Consider the following 27864-nt stretch of genomic DNA (forward strand, 5'->3'; position numbering starts at 1 on the left):
TTCTTATTCAAACATCTTTTAAATCATTTTGGTTACATTTTAGCACAGCAAGGCTCCATCATTCCAGTGTAGGAAGATAACACAGGCAGCAAAATGGGACACAATGGTGATCTCTGTAACCACCACCTTTCATTTGTTTTTTAAGAGTTTTTTGGGGATAAAGATTTGTTTTTTTTCCTTCTTCTCATGCCATCTAATTATAAAACAAAGGAAAACATTTTTCATAACCCGTGGAAAATTTCATTTTCTTACTCAAAACCGCTCTTAAAAAAAACATGCAAACAGACAATCAGACAAAACTTCAGAATTGTAAAGTTCGACACAAATACATGCATTCCTTTTATTCACAAAACCAGTCGAATTTCCTAAACAAATACAAAGATTGAGTTATTTTTTTCTCAAAAGCTGCAGCTACCCAGCAACTTAACAAAAAAAAAAATCTCATGAAAATTTTACAAATAAACCAACAATTACAAAAAAAAAAAAAATAAAAAAATAAAGAAATGCAACTTTTTTCAGTGCATTCAGTAGGGTAGACTCAGAGCAAGTGCTGTTGCTTGGTGCTATTGCCCTGAGCAGTACTGGCACATGCTCAGTAGGGCCACAGTAACATAAGGCTGCCAGTCTTACAAGAAAAGGAAAAGTTTGGAAATGCAGAGGAGGGCTCATTAAGGAGATTACAGTAGTGATGGCTTCCACTCTGAGAGTTTTGCCCAGCAATAATATTCACTTTCATTTCAGTCTGAACTTGACAGCGTCACATTTTAAATCACTTTCTGCCTCCATCTTCAACAAACTTAACCATAAACTAGACAAGGGTTTAGGTAACATAACAGTGAAGAGTTACGATGTTTGCCATTAGCCGCTAGCTTTAAAATATAGCTGTAAATTTACATTCTCTACACAAGTACCGAATCTTTTCACACATGAACAACATTAACACCAAACACAGAAATTAGTTGATTGTCCACCATCTGTCCGTTATTTCTGTTTCTGGCAATGAGCAGTTCTGTGTTTAAGAGACAGAAACCCAAAAAAGAGAAAAAATCCAGCTGGGAAAAGGACAAAAAGGTATGAAAAAATGGAAACATAGAAAAAGGGAATGAAAAGTTGCCATAGATGCTTTTCTTTTACGCTTCATTTTTGGTTCAAGGAATAAGTAGGTGCATCCATAATCCGATTGTTTTTTTGTTTTTTTTCTTTTTCTGCTTTGCTTTTGTTTGTTTTTGTTGTTTTTTTTATTTTTATATAGAATTTTATTCATTGCTAGTTTGTTTATTAACCAGTGTCTTTTCCGGAGACAATCCAGGAGTTGGCATTGCACTTGATGGCAGAGCTTTGGGAAAGGAGCGAAGGAGGAGACCTACTGGAACCACCGGAACGCTGCTCCTGTAGGAAGCATCACCTTCTTGGAGAAACAGAAGACAACAAGGAAGAGGAGAGGGGAGGGAGGGAGGGAGGGAGGGGGCAAGAAAGAAAGGAAGAAAGAAAGAAAGAATAAGTAGTTGTTAATGAACACCAACACTTTCCGTGTGTCTGTTTGCAAACATTAGCCTCAAATACACAACTTCCTTTTAAAATGTCCACATCTTGCATGCATAAATAATTTTACACAAACACATCAATGCATAACAGATGATAAAATAACTTGAAAATGAAACTGTGTCTTTACTAACAAGAAAAAAATGAAGAATAAAACTTAAGCGAGTAATGAAATACACATGATTAGTAAAGAATTACATAAATCAACTAAAGATAAGAAGGAATAGTATTTTTTTTTAGAAGAAATAAAGCTAAAGGGCTAAATTCAGATTTAGAAATAATGGTGTGAGGAGTTATTTTTTTTAAGTAATCCATATTAGCGCCATATTATAAACCACATTTTTATACTGAAATCTGTTAATTCAGACTAAAAGACAACAGAAGGACAGAATAGATTTGTGTATGTTTGTCTTCAGTCAATATGGTGTATTTGGAAATATCAGCGGATTATTGAAATTTAAGACTGAATGTAATTAGTTATGGACCACATAGAGGTATTATTGTTTTCCTACTTCTAATTGCACTAAAAATGAATAGGGTTGTTTAAAATGTCAACCGCTTCATTTAAATAATAGCTATCAGTTTTTCCAGGGAAATGTTAAATATATATATTTGTTGTCCATACAAATACAACAGTTGGTTCGTGACAGGGAGGCTGGGAAAAAAAGTTAGAAAATTATTTTGAATACTGGTCAGATTTTTACAACAGTGAGGTTCAATATTGAATTTCTAAAATCTTTCCCTAAATGTTACTAATCGAATGCTGTAAGTTTTCCCACCAGATTTTAAAAATAGTGCTTTTATGTACTTGTATTTTTGAATCAGAAGTTGGTTTTAGACACAAATTGTCTTCACTGGTCTCCCATCTTGAATTATACGAGTTTAAATGTCCCATCACTGATTTTATTTTATTTTTTGTCACCCAAATTAAAACCACAAGACCGTGTTTACAGCAGGTAAGACAGTTGCTACTGCTAACTACTATTTAACGTAGGAAGCATATTTTAAGTAACCTTATCAGTTGTTTTGCTAAGTTAATACAACAGGACGAAGGATTGGGTTTTCAACTGTAAAGTTGTGAAAAACAAAACCTCTCCGGAAAACTTCTGGTGACCTAAAATATGGATGTCAATCAGCTAAAAAACTGAATATGTAATCCACTCAGTAGTGGTTCTATTTCAGAGTTTGACCCTTGGTCAGCAGCATGAGGGAAATCTCTACATCACTGCCCTCAGCACCAGAGGAGGAACAGGCCTCAGCTCACAGAAAACCCAATACGTCACATTTATTATTTAGCCACCACACACATTGCCCTCCCACACCATCGTGAATGGTGATGTTGCTTTGCACCACCCCCCACCCCCCCGTCCCCCGCCTCACCCCCCACCACCAAAACCGGCCTTCCACCCCCCCCTGTCGCTGTGGTTATCAGCGTGTCTGACTGCACTGAGCAGGAGTGGCACACATGCATGCAGCTGCAGGGCTCAGCAGCAGCCTGCCAGTCAGGAGATAGAGAGCAGCTCGGGTCCCGGGAGCCAGAACGTGGCTGGCGTCCTGCAAAGCACGCCTCTATTCTGCAGCACGGATTCTTCCGTTTGCCAGAACTGCCTGGAGTGAGGTGGCGGCGGTAGCGATGGAGGGGTGGGGAGGGGAGGGGGGGGTGGTGAGGGGCAGAAGCTCGGCAAACATTTACGCACCCACACACACTCTCACATCGAAACCAATATGTATTCAAGTGCAGTCACACACCTCCACACACAGTGGCACGTTAACCGGCTCTCGCAATACACCCCCGAAATCACACCAAACAGTGAGACTGTTCAAGTGAAATTCTCATATATGCTGGAATCAGGCTCAGTTCTCCCTCAACACTCACCAGCAGAGATTTTTATTTATTTTTTAATAAAGAACCATCCAAACAGTGAGCAGAAACACAAACACTGTTCTATTATTTAAATGAAATGAAAGATGATCTTATTGTCACGTCTTTACTGCTGCTCTTTAAGTCAAACTGAGAAAAAAAATAAATAAATAATGAAGAGCGGCTACCACTGACGTAATCAGACTAAAGTTTTTGGTGTAGCTTTTTGCAGGCTGTAAAATTGTGTTTTCCACAAAAGAATTAGTTCAAATTAGTTCAGGCAAAAACAATACCTGCCTTAATTACTTTTCAGGCCAATTTAATTCATTCATTTACACTTAAGTCAGGGTTGATCTTTTGTGACAGCCACTGTTTTTTTCACATGGACATGGAAATTTGTGGCAACAAGGTGCAGGCTCCACAGTAAATTTCTTATCAAAGTTAACTGTACACTGATCATTGTTTATATGCAAAAAGGTTAAATTTTTATTTCCAATACTCTGTAAAGTCTCTTTTTCTAGTAAATACAGCTGATTAAAATACTAAAGGGAATCAAGTGTTTGCTAAATTATCTACATGTTGAAGGGGAAGGTGGTTTTAATGGCTGATTTAGGATTGTTTTAATATCAAAGAAGTAAAAAAACAATCCTATCAGGTGCATTTCAGGTTCCAAAAAGTTATAAACAAAAACATTTGTTTATAACTTGCATTTGTGCAGATCCAACTACTGAAAAGTTCCTGGTGATTAAACTTCAACCATTTTCTTGTTTGTATGGATGTTATGGTCTGACACACTAAACAAACCTTATCATATGATTATATCCGAAGGGGGTAACGTCAATCATGTGATCTACAACTATTTTCTCATCACAATATCTAATAATAATGTTAAAATGACAGAGCGCCGTGTGGTGTAGAGATAGAGCGGGCATGCCATATATAGAGTCTGCTTTCGAGACCCTTGCCTGAACACCCACTTCCTATCTGATGAATGTCAATAAAAGCCTCCAGTTTTGATCAAAAATATTGAACACCAGCTAGCTACGGGAAGACAAAAACTCAATAAATTTTGTAGATAACATGTTTATTTTAGTAATTAAACCTACAATTATCATCTGAAAGCTACTAAAGCCTTCAGTCTATGCGTCTTAAGAAAACCGGTTTTTAACACAAACGACCCCGAGGTTAACTACCGACATATTGCAGCGGCATCTCCTCCATCTTGACGGTGACCTTTCTGCTGCTGCGCTCAGCTGTTAAGCAGAGACTTGGAGGACAGCAACATCTGGCACTGCCACAGATGTTAAAAACCTGGTAAGGGCTGGACCGACCATGACGTAATGTGTGGGAGGAAAAACAACACGCGGCTGGGACTGAGCGGTAATGCTGTTTTTCCTCATTATCAAGCGTGTGCAATCAATGGGATGGGGGGGTTGCTGGGGTTATGGCAGCCTTTCAGAAATAGAAAACCTCCTTCCTATCCTTCCTCAACACTGATTGCGAGAGTTCACGCAGATGGGATCTGTGGGTGTGAAGAGGCCAATCACTACAAGTCGATGGATGTGTCCCCCCCCGCCCCCGTCTCAAATAAAGGCAAACCCATTGGCTTACACATGACACAAACATTTTCCGTGTAATAAACCAAATAAAGGAAAGCATAAGTGATGCAAGAATCTGTAAACCTGTTTAAACCATTCCTAATTCAGCTTTGGCTTCAGGGCACAACTGAGTGTTCGGCTGATTGTTTTCTATGGATTCCCAAAACACATATAAGGAAACAGACGCAATAAGGTCAAAGCATCTCAACATGCCGAAGCAGATGTGAGATGTTACAATGTCTGCTTTAAAAAAAAGAAATGGACTTAGATAAAGAGCGCCTGTCACATTTATTAGCACCACTAGTAAAAATGAGTAAAAGATTTCCTTTAAAGAAATTTAATCACTGTTTTTTTAGTGGGAAAATTAAAATAAAATAAAAAAATATCCAGCATTTTTTTTTTCTATTTCCCTTAAAGTTTGATTTGAGTGAAATTAAACTTCTTGTTTACAATCCATGACAGCCCTTTCTTTATGGTGCACATTTATGCACTTCTCTTAGCCATTATTCAAAATGTGAAAGACAAGAGAACATGCCAGTAAGGCATTAAGAAATTAGCTACTGGCTAAACCTGGCCATTTAGTCAGAGCCAAAGTACAAACCAAGAGAAACCGTGACAAACTTGGCTGTTTTTTTAGGCATGTAAAGAAAAAGCATTTTCCCTTTTACAATCACAAACAGACATGTGGAGTTACCGGAACTCTACTGAGATTTTCACAGGATCTGTGTGATGAGTCGACACTCAAAGTAGGCCAGATAAAACAAACTCGTATGTGGGAGGATCTGGGCAGCTGTGAGCCTGTTTCTTTCGGAGCACCTGGAAACTTCATTACAAGTCCACAGTTTGATGCTTAAACAAAATGCTGCTGGGAGAGGCAGGAGTTATGTCTCCATGCCCTGGTAATTGCTAAGAAAATGAATGAAAATGACTTAGTAGGTAGGGCCCCTGCGGGTTACCGCTACATGTAACGCAACCTCCGCATTTACACAGTATGCGTCTCCGCTCCTCGCGGAGACGCATAGATGTTAGACATTGTGAACATAGATGTTCACAAATGTCTAACTTTGAAAGACTGATTGATATGCAAGACAAAAAATACTGATTCAGAACATCCCTATCAATAAGCACTCATTAGGAGCTTCAAGGGTCAAACAAAAATTCAGTGTTTTTCTTGTTTTCTTACTTTTGTTTGCTTTTTGGTTCTTCGGTGCAGCACAGTGTTGAAAAGCATCAGATTTTGTGAACTAAAATAACAGCTCATTTTAGTCCAGAAAAGAGTCTGAAGAGGCTAATCATCAAAATAATTTCAGACTAATCTTCAGCTAATCCTCTAATTAATCAGCTGGCTGTCACAGCTCTCGGCATAAATATGACACAGAGGATGCTGGAGACATGTCAATATATGTCAATAAATACAAGGAGTCTAGCACGGCCATTACTTTTTATCAATTTTATTCAATTTAAGCTTTTTAAAGTACCTCCATTCCAGCCTCTGTCATCTGAGTCCATTAATCACATGTGAAGTCTAAGGAACACTTTTACAGTGTAATAAACCCAAAATAAGCTTATTTATTTTTTGCCAATGAACCAATTAATTAGGTTATTTAGGATTCTATTTTTATGTTTCTGTGCAAATGTTGATATTTTAGTGTAAATATGTTATATTTAGTTTAAAACCATCTCATTGCTGGCCTCTCTAGGTCAAACCGTGTCCAAGCAGTTGAATTCTGGCATTGGTTAAAACGGTACAGCTTTTTGTCACACAGTCCCATGTTCAGGTATAAAATCATCTCTCTCAGACACACAATCCCACCCAGTGGCTAGTAAGGAGTTGGAATAGTGAGCGTGGCCACAAATTTGTGATTTCTTTGCAATCTGGACATGGAGCGGAATGGGTTTCCTCTGCTCTGACTGCTGGTGTCGGTTTTCTGCAGGATGGACGACCATGTCAGACTGACTGCAGCGCTTGGGAAGCAGGAAGTGCTCACTGCAAGTGTTGCCGCCATAAAAGTTTCCAACAGCATAGTAAAAGGTGGCCTGATTTGTCACTTGTTGGATTTGGATAAAAACGTCGCTGAAGGGATCTAAATATGGTAAAGACGCATTTACATTTCCAGAGCCAGATGTTGCCACCATGCGGATCTTAATCTCACTGGAGATTAAGTGACTTCTGAGTTGGACAATATTTTATTCTAGGTTATCAAAGTGAAGGGGTCCTAATACAGATCCATGTTATGTTCCATTACAGTCCTAATACCATATTATTTGTGGTTGCAGTCTGATGAAAATGGCAAAAAAAAAACCATTAAAATAAGGAGTGAACAATGTTTGCTAGGAACTGTACTTCAAAAAAAAAGAAAAGAAAACTCTTCAAGCTAAAAGTTTCATAGGTTAATGCGTATGTCAGTCCCCAGTGACACCTTGGCTGCCTGGGTTGTCCCCTCCCCCAAACCCCCTCCTGTCCACCTCAACATGTCCCTCCGCCTGCCCAGCAACTTGCCCACACATCTTTGCATCTCGGCGTCAGACTGCATGCCTGTCACTTTCTATGAGTCTCCGCTGTCCTGACTGTCTGGTGTGCGGTATCTTGGAGGCAGGGAAGACAGTGAGGGAATATACTGCTCCCATATCGCCATCTGATGCTGGCAAAGTGGGTCTCAGAGGAAAACGTTTCAGGTGCTAGCTGCGCATAATGACATGCAGGGCCGAGTGTATACGTTTAACCAGCGCCGCTTCACAAAGTCTACAACAGCCGAGCTCCTCTTATTTTTGATAAGATATTTAAATATTAGCCATTAGCACAGAGAATCCTAAAAGTCTTGTGACATTTAGATAACAACAAGGAGGAGTAGAACTTCCAAACCTTTACTTTTCCTCTCTTTTCACCGCTGCTGAGACTGACACCCCTGGAGGGTATTCAGACGCAGAGCAGAAGAAAACTGCCTTTGCACTTATTTCTCTCAAACATAGCATTCCCAGAATAAATCCAGACATCTTCAGCCAGTGAGCGGTGAGGTGGCAAAGGCCTCAGCATGCTAACTCCCCCTCACTTGCCAATTTTACGCTCTTCTTTGAGCTGCCATGAGCTTTCAATGGAAACCGTCAGCACCCAAAATAAGCACGCTGCCACCGTCGTCGCTGGACTGCACTTGCGTTCTTGCGTACATGCGCCCGCAGCCCGAAACAAACAAACAGATAAAGAGGGGAATAAAAAAAGTGTTGCATTCAAATGCAGTGAAACACGTGCGGGATGTTGCGCCACGTCCACTGTGTGCACACAGATATGTGAAGAAAGCAGTGGAATCTATCCAGGATAACTGAGACCAACACATATTTCAAATAAGAGATCATGCCCCCTTTGAAAGCGCACACATGGTGTAATAGTCGGAGCAGACGGGGATGTACTGTGCCATCTTTGATTGGAGTGGAACATGACACTCAGGGGCTGTCTGAACTACAGCTGAGGCTCATCGCAGTTCAGCGCGACTCCCAGAGCCAGGAGATCTGCTCTGGCGCAGGTGGTGCCCAAGTCACCCTGGATATGCACTAAAGCTGCTGATGGGAAGCACAAATCCCATTAAAAAAAAGCCAAAACTGAAAGACAATGCAAACATAAATCATAAGTGAAAACGGAGTTGTAATCTAAATCAATTAGTTCAATTAGACATTTCTAATTCATTGGCTATGAATCTCATGTCTGTACGGATTATGTCGTACCTGCTGACAGCTTAGATGAACAAGAGAAGACAAGAGCACCTAGCAACAACTAACAACAATATATATATATAGTACATATATACTCAGCATATATTCATGTTGTGATTTGCGATCAAATTATGACACTGGTTCCAAAAGATGGCTTGCCAAAGCAGGGCATGTTTGACTGAGACTGGAAGAAATTCAGACTTTTAGCAGATAACAGGAAGGCTGGCCATATTGTCTTATCTGTTTCATCCTTCTGGGCTTTCAAACAATATGCTACAGTCATTGACTTCCTGCTTTCTTCTGACATAATTATGATGTGTGGAGTCCTGTTTCTCTTTGCGACTCTTCAAAATAGGAAAGATGAGAAACGATGCTATTGAAGAAAGTCCGATGTGTGTTGATCTTCATAAGGAAATGGCTGCAAGAAAATAGCCACTCAACCAAATTTGTCGTTTCTGCAGCTTTAGTCATTAGGCTAATGACTAAGATTAAAACAACTGGAACAGTGACTCACAAAGTTAAAGGTGCCAAATTTCGTTTTTAATATTTTATAGTTATTTATTCTACATACTACTTTAAGAAGAAAAAAGTAAACAAAAAGTTTAGATGTCACAAGAAACCCAAGCTTTGACACTGAATGTGTGACTTGAACTTCTAAAGATCAGAAGACAATAATGTCAAAACTCAACAATATATCCTGATTCCTTAATAAATGTTGTCCAAACAATGTGAGGGATGCTCATATAAGCAACTTTTTAACATTTTAAAACTTTTCTTAATCAGTTCTTAGTACAAAACAAAATGTACAGCAAAGTACAAGCTCAGTTGGGTTGTATTTTACTTTGTGTTATGAATAAAACAAATGGCAGTTCACAGTAATGGTGGAGGCAATTTGACATCAGAAAGATTAATCTGACAAAGCAGTAAATCAAGCTGCATAAACCGTTCAGAGACTGATCAGTTAGCCAAACTCCACTGCAATGGTCTGATGTGTGAAACCTGCACCAATGTGACATTCAAAGTCTATAGATGAGAAGCTCCTGCTTCTTCCAATCAAAACTGATTGCTACAGCTTTGTTAATTAATATTTACATAAAGATGGAGTTGTTGAGAAGGTGCCTGACTTTTTTATTTTAGTAAGTGGTGTCTTTTGCTGCAATGACTGTGAATCAATTTATACGCGTTGGGAATGTACCGTACCCACTTTGACAACTGACAATTTAAAATAATTTTCTATAATCTATTCATAGACTACTGGAGGAAAATGTGGAGGTCATTTAGATTTATTTTTGGTCTGATCAGAAGCTAATGTATCATATTTCAACAGATTCAACCGGCCACGGGATCAGAACAAAAATAAAATAGAATTAGGCCGCTAGATCACAGGGAGGATTTGGACATTTTTATCACTATTTATAGTCATATTATATATATATATATATATATATATATATATATTTCATAAATAATACTAATACTAAACCACATAAACAAGTAAACTGTTACATGCTGTTTTATGTACATGGCTACCAACACACATGTAAAATGGGGATACATGTTTAAAAAAGGTTTTGCTATAGAAACCAGTGTTGTATAAAGTACTAAAATCTCAGAGTCAAGTAATAGTATTGGTACCTCTCCAAAATATGACTTTGGTAAAAGTCCAAGTCACTGACTGAAATGTTACTTGAGTTAAAGTCTTAAAGTATATGAAACGTCTTGTACTTAAGTATGGAAATTACTGTAAAAATGGGTGTACTCAAGTAATGTAATGAAAAGTATAAGTAAAAAGTAAAACAAGGCAAATGCAGTTTGAATTACATTTTTTATATTTTGGTGAACTTGTCAAATACACTTAAAATAATGTACACAACCAAGTGCAGGCAAAATTAAATGTGCTAATAGATACACCTGCAGGCATCATTTAGTTAAGAAAATTAGGTGCTTTACCTATACCACAAGGTTAACTTAACCTGCTTTACAACTGAACCAGCTTCTGACATGAACCACATATGTATATGTGGTTCATGTCGTATGGGGTTCCATTTGTGTCCGACTTTGTTGCAGTCAATCAGTAGGTGTTTGACTGCAAACACCTACTTTGCTATAGAAACCAGTGTTGTATAAAGTACTGAAATCTCAGAGTCAAGATTTGAAATCTATAAAGTGTTTTCAAATCACTACATAGATTTGAAAACACTAGCGTTTCTCTCTCTCTCGCTTTTTTTGTAACAAGTAACTAAACCACACATTGAAAATGTATCGGAGTAAAAGTATGCAATTAAGTTCGGAAATATAGTGAAGTAAAAGTGAAAGTTATCAAAAATGTTCATACTCGAGGAAAGTATGAAGTACTCCAAAATATACTTAAGTAAAGTAGTGAAGTGTTTTTACTTCGTTACTATACAACACTGATAGAAACAATTTCTATCAGGTCATAAACTTTAATGTAGCCACAAGTTAGAAAAAAGTACAACTTCAGAAATAATTCAGTTTGGTTCCAGTAAATTCCAGAAGCAAAAGTTCACAACAGTGTTTGTCAGGGCTGGCCTTGGGAACCAATGTCCTGCAGAGGTCCCTGTTGGGTCGGACTTCTTTTGAATTTGTATAAATGTCGAGGACGTAGTTTGTTTATTTGAATCAGGTATGATGGAGAGGCAAACAGCTAAAGCATGCAGGGCAGCGGTCAGACGACCAAGATTCAGGAAGATAATGACCTGCACTTCCAAACCTCAAATTAAGTACCACTCACAGCAGCTAGCTGAAGTTTTCCTTCAGGATTTTGTTGATTGTTGGACTGAATCATACTCAAATATACATTCAAAATACACATCCAAGAGTCTTAAACAAGCTTTTTGGAGAAATCTTTTTTTTAAAAGGTTTTGTTTGTTTATCCCTAACAAAACCAAAAAGGCACTTAAATGATTTGTGAAGAATCTGGTTTGAAATCGGGATCTCTTGAGATCTCAATCATGGGCAATTATTTCTGGTAAACTTTGATTTAATTTTAGAAATTGAACATAGCAGAAACAAAACATGCTACCTCGAAGGGAAAACATCACTTCATAGATTTGAAAAACTTTACCTGGCTATAGCTCTCACTGGGAACGCATTTTCCACTAGGTTTTAGCTGACAAGCTTTATCCCAAACTTGTGGGGGGTAAAATGTAGCTCTTCATGATTGTTCAAAGAGTTACTTTGCAGGAAACGAATGAAACAAGAAGAGCTAGACCTATCATTAAAACATTCTTGATGTAAGTGAACGTAGTGCATGCCTGATGCCCACTGTACTGCACTGTATGAGCTTGTGTGGACGGGGTTCTGATATGAGGCTGTTTTAGTTGGTCAAGGCCACAATCAGCGACTGTAATGTGCCCAGAAAAATGAGGTCAGCTATAGCTGCCATCTCCCAGCTGTCATCCGGCAATAGGCGGGACGCGGGATACACCCTGGACAGATCGGCAGTACGTCACCGGGACAGTGGGAACCCACAGGGCTCACATGTTCTCTCACTCAATGTAAAGTAACTAATTACCCAAACAGGCTCTAAATCAAATTACTAGTACACAAATTCTCCACTTCCATCACCACGTCAAAACTTTAACCCCACTGAGGATGTTTGAGAAGTACTGAGGAAGACTTGTGTTGATTACGTGACTTACAAGACACAACAGTTGTTTTTTTTTTTTTAACTAAAATATAAATAATAGAAATCTGCTGTGACAGGAATTGAACAATTTTCAGTCTCACTGCCCGTGAAGAGAAGTATTCTTCTGTATGAGAAGCTTTGACAAAAGGTTTAAATTTGATACTTAACTCTGATCCATTCCACTATCACTAACCTTCAAAATGAGCTACTTTTAGACATATACTTATGCCAACTGGTGAAAAGGCCATACATCGCTGCCAAAACCTCAAACATTTTACCGCACTATACCTAAGAACTAACGACACCACTCTCCAGTGTAGAAGTGGTCGCAGAAGTAATTAGACCCAAAGTCAAATCATTTTAATATTAGGGTGCAAGAAGCTATTTGAAAACAATATTTTCTATGGAGACATGTTTGCTGTTTATTCAGGCCACCACTTTCAGACAGGAAGTGTGCAAGTAACAGAAAACTGGAATATAGTATTGTAAACTCTCTCCCACCCTCACTGTTTATTTTTACAAACAGAATAAAAATGTCATAACAGGAATTTCAAAACAAAGACGTTCTGTCTCAACTTTTGGTTTTGAACTTGATTTGTTAAAATAAAGTCCAGATTGATTAAAAACCAAATAGTCATTTCATTTGCAGCAGATGGGAAGTAGATATTAACTTCATTGGCAAACTGTGGTATTTTTTGTTTATAAATCCTTTGTAGTTAATCAATCAATATGTCAGTGTTTATCTTTTTTATTTTGCATACCCAAAAAAGGTTAGAATGGCCTTTTACTTATGCACAAGACAGGCACACCACAACCATGCTGACAAAAAGAATTGTGGCGTTTCATTATTCTGAAATCTCCTGCCATGTGCAGATAGCTGTATCACTCAAAATTATCTGATATTCACACATCTATCAAGTTTATCACGAGGGGCCAAACTCAGCACATCAGGCCTGGATAACTAACCTTTTACCCTGCAAACACAAGACTAAGCTGTCCGTCCCAATCAGCATCAGCCAGAGATCGTAGCAAAGCCATTAGCCGTTTGCAGCATAGATTCGGTTTGGGTCAATTAGACCAGCGGCCTCTCTATTGGTTTATGTTCACACAGTGTTTCATGTCTATCAATTTATTATGCAACGCAAAAGTGACACCATCATCCACAAAAGTTTGTTTCCTTTGAGATGAAACATCTGCCACCACGGCCAGGGTTAGTTAGGCCACAGAGTGTGAGGCAGCAGACAGGAAGTATGGAGGGCCATTTAGATGAGCAGGAGTGTCACAGGAGAGAAGGACAGTGGCAAGCAGAAGAGGGGGTGCAGTGTGCCACACTGACACCTGGTGCTCCAGATGACAGCTCTGCAGCCAGATGGACCTCATTATACGCACACTCATACACAAACATACCCACACATGTATACCGACATTCAAACACATACTGTACACATATCCACAATTACTGCCAATCTTATTCCACAAACTCACACATTATTTTTATTCAAATTTTTGTTGCCAAAGTAGGCAAAACAAGAGTTACATTGGATCAGACTTAAAAATGGTCCCGCTTGAGGGAAGTGTAACGTTTTGAACAATGCAGTTGCGTTGTGGTGGCAGGTTGAATCAGTGTTCGGGTTGAAATATGTAGGCATGGCGCTTGTGTGGTCATAGTGGGCAGATTAAAGAGACCCCATAGCGTTTGCTTACACTGAACATACCCTCCGTTCTCCTCACCACCTGTCATTTCCTTGCTCGAGAAACCTTCGGCCCACCATATACCCCCACTTTGCTAATTTTCTTTCAGGGGGAAGACGATTCAAGAGTCCTATTTGTATTTTTGAAAAGCAGTTTACTTCTCAACCTAAGACTTTTTCCATATCATTTTGCATCCCCCTCTATATGATTGAATTTTTGTGTCTCACTTGGAAGCCAAGGTCGGTGCATTCAAATTCTGCTAGATTGTCTCTGTCGCTCTGAATCAAACCCATTCAAGCAGTTGTTTCACCTCACTAAGCAATAGTACATCTTAACCACCACTGTCTTACCTCCAGTGCAGCAGAGGGTTTCTTCTTCAGCTCCTCACATTTGCGAAACTTGCAGATCTGGTGGCCTGTTTTTCTGTTCCGGCAGCTGCTGCACTGCTCGCAGTTAATCCGCCGTCGGCAAGGCGGACACATGCCGCAGCGTTTCCGTTTCTTTTTGCCGGAGTTGATAGCAGAGGCCAGCTCGCTCTGTGCCGGGTATTCGGTCAAGCCAGCCATGTGAAGCGCGCTGTCCGCCAGAAAGACTCCAGCCGGTGTCATGATGAAAAGGCCCGGGTTGAAGGGGAAGCCGCTCCCTACTCCATATGGGAAGTCAACGGGACCACCTACGGCGTCCGTGACAGACGTACCCTCCAAGTCGCTAGCCCCCGAGCCTGCGTCTCCGCCGCCAACTCCCACTCCCATGCCCCCAGGCAGGAGCATGTGCTCCATACCGGCTCGCTTTAGCAGCGCTGCTGCCTGGGCAAAGTGCAGCAGGCCATTTTGTCCCTCCAGAACCTGTTCTAAGGTTCTGTCCAACTTGGCTGCTGTTAGTGTGGAGACAGTGGCTTGGGGAGCTGCGGGCGGTTGAGGTTTGGCCGAGTGGCTCTTCGTCGAGCTATTGTCCGTGTGTCCATTGGTGGTGGCAGAGGAGACCGCTGTATATTGAGATAGAGTACGCGAGTTCTTAAGGCTCTTGCTGAGGGGCTCGCTGATGATGCCACTCCGATTCCTGCGCTCTATGACAGGAGAGTCCTGTTTGCAGCTACTCCGCTCCAGGTCCTCTGTTTGGGGTCCCTCCGACAGCCCACTAGACATGGTCCGGTGCGTACGTGCCTGGGTCGGGGGTGAGGGTGGAAAGGGGAGAGGGGTGAGCAATGAAGGACTTTTACTCTGCCCTGGTGAGAGTGTTGCTTGGTGTTAGTGGGCCAGCCAGCCGGTCAGAAAGAGACAGGCACCAAAGCCTTCCTCCTCCTTAGAAGCGCGGCCCTCATCCACGTTCTTCCATTGGCTTTCAGGAAACTTTACAGGGAGAGAAGAGAAAGGGGGTTACTATTCAAGGTTCTCAAGATGTTTCCATTCAACATTTCCAAACTTCTGCTGACTTAATTTCCTACATTTTTCTGATTTTTTTTTGTTTAATTGAGATCAGAATACATAAGTTATGCATTGTTGTGTTTCACTATCTGTGCCGAAGCTGGCTTTTCGTTCATGAGTGAGGTAAAAGGCCATTTCACAATTTTTTGACATCAACTCAGATCAATTATAATGTAGAGAACATAGAAATATATAGACTACATTGTCCTGGATTACAAACAGACCCTTTAAATCATAGTTTGTGATCAGTTCTACCTTACATTCCCAAAACAAAAATAGAAATCAGAATTTGTTTGGCATCACTTCAAGATCCATGGATTCAATTTAAACCTAGAACTACAATGACACGGAGGGCAAAAAAGCTGATTTTAGAATGAGTGTGTGTCTTATCTTGCTTGCTATTATGTACATCAAAACTAAAGGCCATCACCTAAGTAAATTTAAGTAAAAGAAGCTCTTTATTTTTACAGACATTTTTATTTTTCTAATCTATAGATTAGAATAAACTTGTTTGGCACTCAATTTTAATTTTTCCACATTCATCCAGACTTGAAAATTATTTAATCAAATTCCATATTTTTGTGTAGGAACCCTGTTTTATGGAGAGTCACCAAGAAATTGCCCTGTGTCTGGAGTAGGACGATTCTCATCTCTGCGGTTGCGCAAACCAAACCAAGAATTGCATAAAATGAACTCAGCGCGTGCAGAGATGTAAGAAGGTGCTGAAAGAGGAATAGTTTTCTGTGACAAATAAAAATACTGTATGTCTTCATTTCATTCGCACCACAATAATCTGAGAAAGAGCAAGACAACAAGCAGATAACAAGAAGGCTGCATGCAGTAGAGTAAAGTTGCTCTGTTCTGAGATGCAAACTGTCATGGATCATGCTAGATTTAGAAATTGTGGCAGATTTTCAGAAATCTCAGACTTAAGTGAAAGATCTACATTCTTAAAGCAATACAAATGGAGAATGGTGTTTTAGCATTATTAGCCGTGCTAGTTACTAACATAGGATACAAAAAGTAAGTTAAAATTTCCAATTACCACGTCACAATCAGGGATTTTTCAGAATCACTGATTCTGAACAAAAATTGATCAGAATCAGTGCACCTTTCCACTTTCCACCTTCTGTTGCACTGCTCATTTGACCACATATGCAGCTTCAAGAAACATTAAAGCATTTACTATACACTCGGATTCAGCTCCTCTTTTGGTCTCTCTTGCTCTTATCAGCCAATCGCATTAAGGGTGCATAAAGTGTGTCATCTGCTGAGCGAGTGGGGCACAAACATTTTAGTTTAAAAGCTACTCTGTGTGGCTGAGAAGCAACAAAGCCAGAAGTGTGAGAATAAACTTAAAACTCTGGAAATATGACAGCAAACGAGTACAAAACTAAATTAATCCACAAGGGAGGTCCCCCAAATTAATCAACTTATCACATCTTTCAGAACTGGAATTTAGTAAAAAACATTTTTAATACAGATTTGATGTAACGTTTGGTATTCAGTAGGGAATTTGTGCGGAAAACAATGGCTACCTGTGAATGAGTTTCATTAGGGACACTGAAATTTCTCACCCAACTGCGGAAGAATTTGATGAAAATTCTGCCCAAGAACAACAGCGTTTACAACACCTCTAATTCTTTTCTTACCAAATCAATCCATTAATCAAACCTTACACGCTCCTGCCTGATGAGGCAACACCTGCTCCCCTGCAGATTCCCTGATTGGCTTGCAAGGAAATTACAAGGTGGGGAGCCAAGTCCCTGCTACTTCAATATAATAAAATCTAATGAATTAATTTGTAGCGAGGACAATCATTTTCTTGATAAATGACTTTCTATCACAAGCAAGGTACTGCTTGCAATGTATTCCAAAACAGTCTGTTTTTGTCTTTATCCAGCAGGAAATATTGGCTGCACCAATCAAAAAGTTTGGCCAAATGAGATCATGTCCAAAGTTTCCACTGCTGCCACAGCTCTTTTTTCATAAACAACACTGATTCTTTATCAGGTTTCATTTTTAGGATGTTTTCACCAACAGTTCACAACACAGAGTACAAATAATTTACATGGTTATTTTTAATATTGATACATACAGATCATGAAAGAATATAAATATGAAGTAGACTTCACATTTAAATTCTTTAAATGTGTTAAAGGGCTATTTCACAACTTCTGTAGAAAATCTGGAACAACTTATGACAGAAATGTTTTAAAATTGATCCTTCAAATCACATCAAATTTCCACTGCATCATCCTTTAATGAATACATATTACATAGAAAGAGTTTGTGATCTATAAATCTTTTCTTTTGTTTATGAAAACAACAGGTCCATTTAAAAAGACACATTAAAAATGGCCTTAGAAGCTGAAAGAAAGATGAAAAATATATTTTCTTTAATTATTGAATGACTTTCCATTTATATGTGGGTTCTGTCAATAACACAAAAACATAAAAGGTTCAAGGCAAACAAAAAATTATGTTTTGGTGTGGAAAAACAAAGCTAAGGACATTATTTTGAAAAATAAACAAAACAGTTTATTTTTCAAATATTTTTAATTTTATTTTAAAAATGTAATTATTTTAACTGCATTTACTTTTTCATACTTAATCAGGCTTGAAACCTGATAAATAAAAATCCCAAATGTTCAAGATTGTGCAGATTATCCACTTTTCACCGACAAACATTTCTGCTTATCATTATCTTTTACTTTTAGAAAAAAAAAGTTTGTCATCTTGAAATTCACAGTTATCTACTAAAATGTCCAATGTAAACAATGTAAGGTGTTATTTACTTATAACGAGTTTTACTCGTAGTTTAAACAAACCCGTGACACTCCAGAGCAATTAGACACCTAATTATATAATGATGCTATTTTCTGACCTGTCCGTGTTAACAAACAAGCGCACCACCTTTCAGAAACGTTGAGGAAATGGCCGGGTAAATCCTTATAAGGGAAACAAAGGCAAAGAGAGGGGCGGAGGATGGAGGGTCGGGGGGTGTGGAGGAGGGGGGGTGTCTGAGCAGTGTGTGGAAATTGGAAGGCCAGAATTAGTGGGAGGTAAAGCTTCAAAGGCTAAAGCACAGCCCCCACATTTTCACCAGCTCAGGGGGATGCGGCGCCAAAGAACCAGAGCCAGCTCTGCAGCCCTTCAACCCCGTAGTTTCAGTTTCCCCGATGCTGCACTGACCCGGGTCTGGTTTCCCGACAGCATCCCCGTCCTATCAGAATCTGTGCTCAGCTGCGAGTAAAGAGTGCTGAATTAGTGGATTTCATGTTTCATATAGTCTCTGGAGAAGGCTTTGTATGTGACTAAAAAGATCCCTCTAAACTATGTCTTCAGTCAACATTTAACTGTTTTAGTGATGGTTTAATTAAGTGAACAGGTTTTTCTTTTGTGAAAAATAAAACACCCGCAAACATTTGCAACCCGTAATAACAGTGAATTGTGGTAATTTGACCATTTAACACACATCATTTAACACTAATTAGCAATTATCTTACAATATTTTATCATTCGATTCAACTTAATGAAGAAATGAAGAAAACATAGTCTAGTGAGCAAATTTAAGAGTTAACGGAACAGGAAGTACTTTTATTTTGATTAGCCAGACATATCGCCTAATGAATTACATATAAACTTCTATAAACATGGCTTTTCCTGAAAGTTAAGTGTAGGAATGCTTTAATTTAAATAGACTCCATTGATAGTGATAATAAAATCTGTCTTTGTCAATTTCAAAAACAAAGATTTACTAACCTCTTTAAAACTAGCCAACTTTTAATTTGTGTCAAAATGAGCACATCAAGAACATGTAAAAAATATTTTAGTCTACCATAAGACACAATGCTACATTTTTTTTGTGTGTGAAAACTATGCACAATAATCCAAAATAATCTAAAAAGTCCTAAAGGAGAACAATAACACATATACTGTATACCGCACCAGTCAATAATCTGTACACATATTCATTTTAAAAACTTCACTTTTAAACCAGAAAGTAAATGTCTGTGAATCTTAGCAACCACTGATGCTTACAAAGGTACAAATGTACAAAATGGTAAAGGAATAAAATAACAACTAACTGGGCCTGTACTGATATATGTTTGCAAGTCAATTTATCAAAATGATCAAGGTCATACATATTATGTAAGACAGCAAACAAACTAACTTCAGTCAGGCAATGTCAAATCCTGCTCCCTGTGAAAACATTAGCTGTGTTTCCATTGACCATAAAGTCGCGCAAACTGGAGTTGGGGAATTAAATTTGCCCATTTAAAAACACCAATTAAAAAAAAAAAAAGCTCACGTTTTTTTGACAAAAGTTATTTTGCGCTAGAATGATGTGGTTTTCCATCTATTTCAAAATTAGTGTATTTTGAAAACTGCAATCATCACACCAGTCATGTGATCAACAACCAGATGTTACTACTGACAGAAAAAACGAAGACGACGCCTGGAAGAGGTAGAAGGATGATGGTGCAGCATGTTTTTCAATTATTCAACCCATGACAAAACTTATTCACATGATTTTAATCAGGTTTCTTATTTAATGGAAACACCTCAATTTGCAAAATTGTATCGTTTGATATTGGCAGAAAATCAATAAGGATTTGAAAACATTTGTAGTGGAAACACAACAAGTGTCAACAAGTGTAAGTTGAAAGTTCACCAAAGCCTGTAATACGTGTTGAGTCAGATATACCTTTAAAAACAAATAATAAAAGCTACTGGCCTTTTAAGTAAACGACTGTAGGACTTAGTCCCTGACAACTCATACAGATAAAGACCAATGTATAAATTACCCTAACTTAACTATATTTTGAGGCTGTCCTGCACTGTCCTGAACATCATCACTGAGTGAAAATCCAAGCACTAATGTAAGGCATGTAAAAACGATGGAATACAGACATTACAGTACATCATTAAACTGTAAAACTACTCAGTTTTTAACAATATACACGGCATATCATTTGTTAATTTAATGTAGCACTGTATTGAGAATTGGCACTGATCTTGAATGACTTGTTCTTTAATCTTTGTTTTGTTTATGAGACTAAAAAATGTACAAGAATATATACTGCAAAATTACAAAAGTGCTTCCAATGGCTAATATTTATTTACCATATTTATGTGGGGGATTTTTGTCCAGCATGCAGTCATACTCTGCTGTTCCTGCATTAAAACATAAGGTAAGAACTGACAGCAAGTCCACCTACAATGTATTAGCTTTGCACTCATTCTCCCGTGCTGTGTGCCCTATCAGTCACACTCTTTCAATCATAATAAACCTTGAGCTTGGCATATAGTCCCTGGTTAATCACCCTCCTCTACTTCTTACACCCTGGCTTCTCAGCTCCCCTCAGCGCATCATTTACAGAGAAGCCTCATGTCCTCATGTGAACTGTCTCCTAAACTGCAGCTGCATTTTAAAGACAGCCTGGATGTCATTTGGGTAAAACAGGATAGCTGATGTAGTTTAATCCAACTGGCAGGCTCACTTTATTTATTGGCACATCCAAAGTGTAAAGACTAAGTGATGTCTTTTAGGACAATATTTTTTCTTGAACTAACAGCCACATATTAAAGTGGCATTTCTTGCACGTTAAGCGTCTCCCATTTCTTAACATGTGCTCATAAAAGTTGTTCTTGACATCTCAGTGGTTCTTTCTTGTTTTCTTTTTTTTTGTAAATGTCTTTGTGCACAATGTGCAACACTGGATGACAGCACAGAGATAAAGACCAATGTATAAATTACCAAAAGATCGATACAGTCCAGGAACTACACAAGTGAATCATTTTTCAGAACGGTCAGATAGCTCAGCTCAAAACTGCAAAGCCTTAGTGTTTTGTGAGAACCTATAATTAAAGCATCTGCAAAAATAATTGGTGACCAGTTCCTTAAGTGAAGTTACACAGGAGAAGAAACAGTAGCCGTAGTGTTGAGGTATTTCCTGTGGAACTGTTTATTTTTTTAAGCTTTGTCATAATTTAGCTTTTTTTTTTTTCTCACAACTTGAAGAAAGCAAGTTTAAGCATTTGGACATGTACATTTAATGTCATCATTCAAAATATCATTTGACTCTTGAAATACACTGGGGAGCTTTGTCAAAAAACTTTTCAAATTTATCCTTAAGTGACTTAAGGCCCTCGCATGTTTGCTTATCTGTCTTGAGATTTAATGGCGAAAAAGAGAGATACAGCTTTAGGAATGGTTTTAAAGTGTAACATTAACATTGCAACTAAGAAATACCACATTTACCACTAAATAACTGCTGCAGTTCATATGCAAGAGCAAAATGCACATTGCAGTAATATTACCTGGTAATATGTAACTTAATCTCAAGGCATGCTATGCAGAAGCTCTGTCTGTACTGAGAAAGATTCAAACACGTCAGCAGGCTGAATGTTTGGAGTGGCTGACATGCCAGGAGAGTTGGACTTCTCTCCTGACTGGACCACTTGGAGACACGACCACATTTTGTTACCTTTAGCCCAAAACACTCAGGTAATCATTAGATAGAGAATCAATAAAAAGAAGCAATGACATTAAGGCGAAAAGTAATTTACTCCAATGCTAGCCTGATTAAAAACAAGCTTCTACGTTTTCCTTCGTAGAGAAGGTGTGGACTCTTTTAAATTTAACAAAATCGCTGACGTTTGTCCACAACGCACGTAATGCGGTGCAAATTCTAAAGGAGCAATCCAAGTAAATGGGAGAAAGCCCAGACTGCGCTATGAAGCAAAATTTTAATCAAGAGGGAATTTTATAGGAAGGTGATGGCCAGGCTACTCCGACGCAAAACAACACTACGTTTGACACCCGTCTTCTAAAAGCACACACTGATTATGGGAGTGCATAAGATATATATAACAGAACGCTATGTTTTATAGAACATGCTTCATTTCTTCATGGACCCACATGGAAAGCATTTTAAATATGCCAACATACATGGCAAGATAAATCTCATGGTAGGTTTAGTGCCCACTCAGCACAGACGATCTGAATTTGATTTAGAGTTTTGTCGTTGCTAATTTAGCCACATTGTATTACCTGATATATTTCTGAGTGTCCATACATCTGCAATGGAGATGTCCATTGCAGCTAAAGGTTCCCTTACAAACATGTCATATGAAAATATATTAAAAGAAAAACTGAGGAAATTCTAAAATGACCAAATAAGTATTCAGAAAAATATGCTACTACACTTATTTAGCCGTTTTCCTGTATGCAACTGACTGCATTGTCATTAATTTGTCTCTCACCACCCCTCATCCCAAATGTACACACACACACACATGCAGGAACACATTCCCCTCACAAGTGTTGTGGGTTTATTTTAATGAAATAATTTGCATGATTTCAGTGACTATAATTAGCTGGAGGTTAAACCTAAAATAATAATAATAAAAAGCGTATACACTTCACTCTTACACGCTGTATAAGAATCTGAGATCCATTTACACAATATGAAGCTACAGCCAGAAAAGATTGTCTACATACTACAAGCAGGAGATAAACTGTTTGTCTTTTTGGCATAAGCACAGAATAACCAATTTAATTCTGCTACAACAATGTAGCATTTAGTGGCTGTAAAGTAACATGAACTTCCCATGCATCCCATTTCAACTTCTTAGTTTTAATGAGGATGTAAGCATATTTGTTCGCCTCATTCTTGACAATGATCAACCTTGTAACTTCATTTTGTATCTTTTGATCATTTATTTGCCCCACTTAAAAGCACCTAGAGTCAAATCTTGCCACTTTCGAGACAAAGGTCCCTTGCACAGCCACACAAGAGCAACCTAAGGCTTTTTCCCTTTACTAGAAGTAATGACATCAATGAAATTGTAGTTCACTAACACAAAGTGTTGTTTTTGCAAACTGATCTTTAGATTAACCAAACAGTCATGCTCTTGGACTGCGGCAGGAAGCCAGAGTACCAGGGGAAAACCCGTACATGCACAGGGAGAACATGCAAACTCCATCCAGAAAGACCCCAGACACTGGGGGAAAAAAATCATCCCAATTATAAGTTAACAAAAAAGAAAAATACAAAATCACATTAACCATTAATGAAAACTCCTAATTATAGATATAAAAGAATAAGAACTTTTTGTAAGTTGATCAGAATGAACAGGAACTTTTGATCAGTAATCTGAGCCTTCCTGCTTTCATGGGGTAGAATTATTAAGTGACACTGACACCAATTTCCTTTAGCCTCTCTCCAAAGTAGGAAAGACACGAGAGAATACAAAATCTCCAAGTCAATTATTTTATTATAAGGCTCTTTAACAAAATTTTATGGGAGGTGCCAATAAATATGCAGGACTATGTGTGTGTTAAATTCATTTTTTATTAATGAGTCTTAATCTATATAAGATTTTGGAATATGATCATTAAACTGGAGATACTAAAAGATCTAAGAAACTAAGAACTGAAGCATTGATTAACATTCAGAGATTTCATTGACAAATGTTCACACTAAATAAAGTGAGCCTGCCAATAATGTCAGTCCTGTCGCTTATTTACCCTTTTTTACCCACTTTCTGTGTGCTATATAGAGAATTTTTCATCTCAGTATGTCTTCCTTCCAGAAGAGGGTACTATTTACATTTAAAATATATATGTTTTTGTGTTAGCACACATGCTATCAACACAATACTATATAATGCAAAGCTCTGTAAACCCCTGGAGAAGGCTAAAGAAATAGCATATGTATTGTAGAATATAATAAGTATGCAATAAGTTGAGGTCTTGAGCCTGCTGGTCATGCCTAAACAAAACATTAGTGAATGTTTGATTTAGATATAGACTGATTGTAGCATTTAATAAAAGCAGACAAACTGTGGCTGTGTCAGTATGTGCCTTTTACTGGCACATGCTGATGAGAAACCACACCGAGAAGCCACGCTTAGTGTGCCCAACATTAAAAGGATAATGTGCCATTTGTATACACTATGAAACTCGAGGTCAACATGAATCATTCACCAAGTATAGCTGCACTTTCTGCCTTATTTTCACAAATATTGTCAGACTTCAGCCCCAGACAGCGAGTCATAGTAATGTCTTGAATCTGTACAGCACAAGTCAAAATCAAGTCTGAAGTCTTCTGTGAGTTAAATGTGACTTTTTTTTTTTTTTACCATGTTTGATATTCCTGACCAAAGACTCAAATTAGTGGACTTTTACTCATAGTGAGGCACAGTGCTACAATAAATGCTGAGGCCACCTCAATCTCTGTCACTTTGACTTTGATTTTTGGATAAAGTACAATGTGTACTTTTAATTTGTATGTTTTATAGCAACTGCGATCCAGGGTAGTTTGTAAATATGATTGCTGTGCTTGGCGTCGTTAATTGTAATCCATAATTTAATCGGTGCTTTTTAACTGTGAACAAGAAAATATTATTGCTGCCACTTAGTCAGTCTAGAGGTAGCAGAGACAACTTGTTCAAGTTCAAACTAAGCCATAAGGATAAGGACTAAACAGGGATTAAAGTAACTTCAAATGCATTTAGCAGCTGGTTCAAAGTGTGTGGAACACCATCAGTGAACAAAACGTCAAAGCTTGAAGCAGATGTGCTAAAGCTGCAGAAACCATCTCCAGATGCTACTCATGCAGCTAAGAACAGGAAACTGAGGCTGCAGCTCCCAAATGCTCACCTTAACGGGAAAGCAATGGATCCGGAAAAATGTTTCCTGGTCTGATGAATCTGAATTTCAGTTGCAACACTAAGATGGTGCACTCAAAATTAGGCGTAAACAATATTTTTGTGGCACATTTTGGCCACTTTAAACACCACAAGACAGCTTGTTATTGTTGGTGTCCAAGCCCATCCTTTCATATCCGAGGTGTACCCATCTTCTGATGGACAGTTTTTTGAAGTAAAATGCACCATGTCATAAAACTCTAATCAGCTGAAACTGTTTTGAGTTCACTGTATTCAAGTAGCCTCCATTCCCCAGATCTCAATCAAACACGCTAACTTTGGGATATTGCTGAACAGGATATCAGCATCACGGATGTGCAGCTGTCAAATCTGAAGCATCAACATCTCTAAGCAATGTTTCCAACACCTTGAGTCTATGCAACAAACAATTTTGTGGGTCCAGTAGGCAAAAAGGAGTCAGCAAATCCAGAGTGTACCTAATAAAGTGACTGGTTAGTGAGTGTCGAATCTAGAAAATGGTACTGTAACTGTCTGCTTTCAGATTCTTAGTCTTGCCCTGAGGAGCCAGATATATAAATTGTCAGGTACGCTGCTCGGGAATCAGTCCTGAATGAGTTTCCGTGACTGACGTCAGTGCATGCGCAGGTGCCAGGTTAGCAGCTTTTATTTAACAGAGGTAGCGGTGGTGGAGGCGGTGGTGTGGTGTGGGGGGGGGGAGAGCATTGTTTGGTTTATAGCTGCGTGGTTGTGAATCATTTGCGACAGACGCTGGGAACACCTAACGCGGAACGCAGCTCTCCATTTTCAGGCGGACTCTGTATGTACTTGTCCACGCGCTGAGCTCCCTCCGTCTCGACTGACGCGCGCACACGCGCACAAACGCAGAGGAGGTTAGAAAGCCTGGTGGCAATAATTAGATTCAACGCTCCATCCTTTGTCCATAACCTGCTGCTGCGTCTTCTTTCACCCCCCGAATAGGCTGCGGGCGCGCACACTGAAAAAGTTGGAGGATTTTTTTTCCCCTTCTTTTCTTTTCTTTTCTTTTCTTTGGATCCACTTGGAGATGCTGCTATGTACCTTTTGTGGTGGCGGAAAAAATAAAACATCTGTGGGAAACTTTCAAATGAGGACATGCTGGAAACAAAAAAACAATAACAAAAAAAAAAAAAAAAAAAAAGCCGAGGAAGTGGGAATCTTTAATTTTAGGGTCCGCGCGGATACGCGAATCTTTTAGTTATCCGCATTAATAAGAGTTTTTGTAACAAAACCAGACACCAGGCGACTTTTGTCAAAGCGATGTCCAAATTAACGGATCCTAACTATAACCGATATAGTCAGCTGGTTCACATTAAACTGCAGGTACTTCAGGTCCAGCAGCGTGGCGTCTCCTTAGTTACAGCTTAGTTTATTTCCCTAGTACATTTTTTTTTTTTTCAAATAACAAAATGGGATTTTGTATCGTCTTGCGATCAGACCTTTCAGGGTACAGATACATCATGCTTTAACTTCATCCCACACTGACACCACATCCCAACTTTCATCAGACTTCGGCAAAGTATGATTCCCCCCACCGCCTCGGACCATAATCCACCCCCACCTCCCTCCTTTTCCATATATCTGCATATTTGCAAACACTCAGTCGTGTTTTTTTATTATTATTATTCGCACCTACCAGAGCAGATTCAAACAGAAGGGAGGGCTCCCACAGTCCGAGCGGTCCGTCTCACTCCCTGCCTTGCCGTGGCGAATGGTGACAAAAAAAAAAGAGAAAGAAAGAAGACAAGGAAAGACAGGGGCACAAAAAGATTCTTTTCCCAAAGACACAATCCTAACCCGGTGCCTGCTTGTTAGTGACAAACGTGAAGAGAAATAAAATCAAATCAAATTCTGATTTCGCGTCGCTTCAATGAGAAAAGCGCACTTTCTCTGAGGCTGTGTTGAACGCGTGGGTTCCCCGAGCTTTCTCGGTGCTTGCAATCCCACCTCTACATCCCCGTTTGCAGAGAGGAACATGCAAACACATTTCATAGATTTTTGGAGCCTCGTGGAAAACCCGGAGTGGATTTCTGTGCGAGATCTGAGCCACAGGGAAGCTGTTTCAAAACACAGCTGCAGGCCGACTGGGCAAGAATATACTCTCCTTTTCATCTGTTTACTCCTGTACCTAACATGGAAATGATCTCTTTTTGACCTCTTATTGAAAACTAATATCGATTACATTGATTTGGTGCCGAAAAACATCTGGATTAGACAAAGTTTGCAAATGAAGCCATATTGAAATTTGTCTGAAAATAGTTCCCAGGCTATTGTCTGCTAGTGACATAATGACCCCGTGTTCTTAGCTTGTTTAAGTTTGTTGTAGGATCGTTCTCTACGAAAAGTGGGCTTTAAATCTATTTCCTACTTTTTTTCTGAATTTTCATAATAAATGCATCAAAACCTCAAGGGATCAAAATGCACAAATGGGTCCAATATGAGATGGACAACAGTAGATGTGTCTGCATGTATCCAGCAATGGACGACAGAGTGTTTCACTACATAGCTTGACCTCAGAAGCGCTACTTTCAGATGTGTGTGTAACGTTTGGCATCTTGAACAGCTGTTTCTGTCCTAATTTACCTCTAAAGTTACTAGATTTATGTAATGATAACGTCAAACACAACTTAACCATATTCTAGTTACAAGTCAGCAAATCAGACAGATTTCTCAGTT

General features: G+C 38.8%; 1 protein-coding gene across 2 annotated transcripts; it reads right to left on the reverse strand.

Annotated features, from left to right (window-relative positions):
• On the reverse strand, window positions 1–27492 carry cxxc5a (CXXC finger protein 5a). Of its 2 annotated transcripts, none has more exons than XM_008427056.3 (3): window positions 26825–27492; window positions 14398–15396; window positions 1–1408 (listed from the first exon to the last, which is right to left on the reverse strand). In XM_008427056.3, exons 2-3 carry the CDS (start codon window positions 15190–15192, stop codon window positions 1364–1366), a joined length of 840 nt encoding a protein of 279 aa, XP_008425278.1. In that variant the 5' UTR covers window positions 15193–15396; window positions 26825–27492; the 3' UTR covers window positions 1–1363. The 2 variants fall into 2 exon arrangements, with proteins under 2 accessions (XP_008425278.1, XP_008425280.1); XM_008427058.3 differs by having other exon boundaries at window positions 1–1405; window positions 26825–27490.
• Window positions 27493–27864: the final 372 nt, after the last annotated feature.

This window comes from Poecilia reticulata, chromosome 14, assembly GCF_904066995.2.
Source record: "Poecilia reticulata chromosome 14, P_reticulata-male-v2, whole genome shotgun sequence".
In the NCBI taxonomy this organism is placed as follows: Eukaryota; Metazoa; Chordata; class Actinopteri; order Cyprinodontiformes; family Poeciliidae; genus Poecilia; species Poecilia reticulata.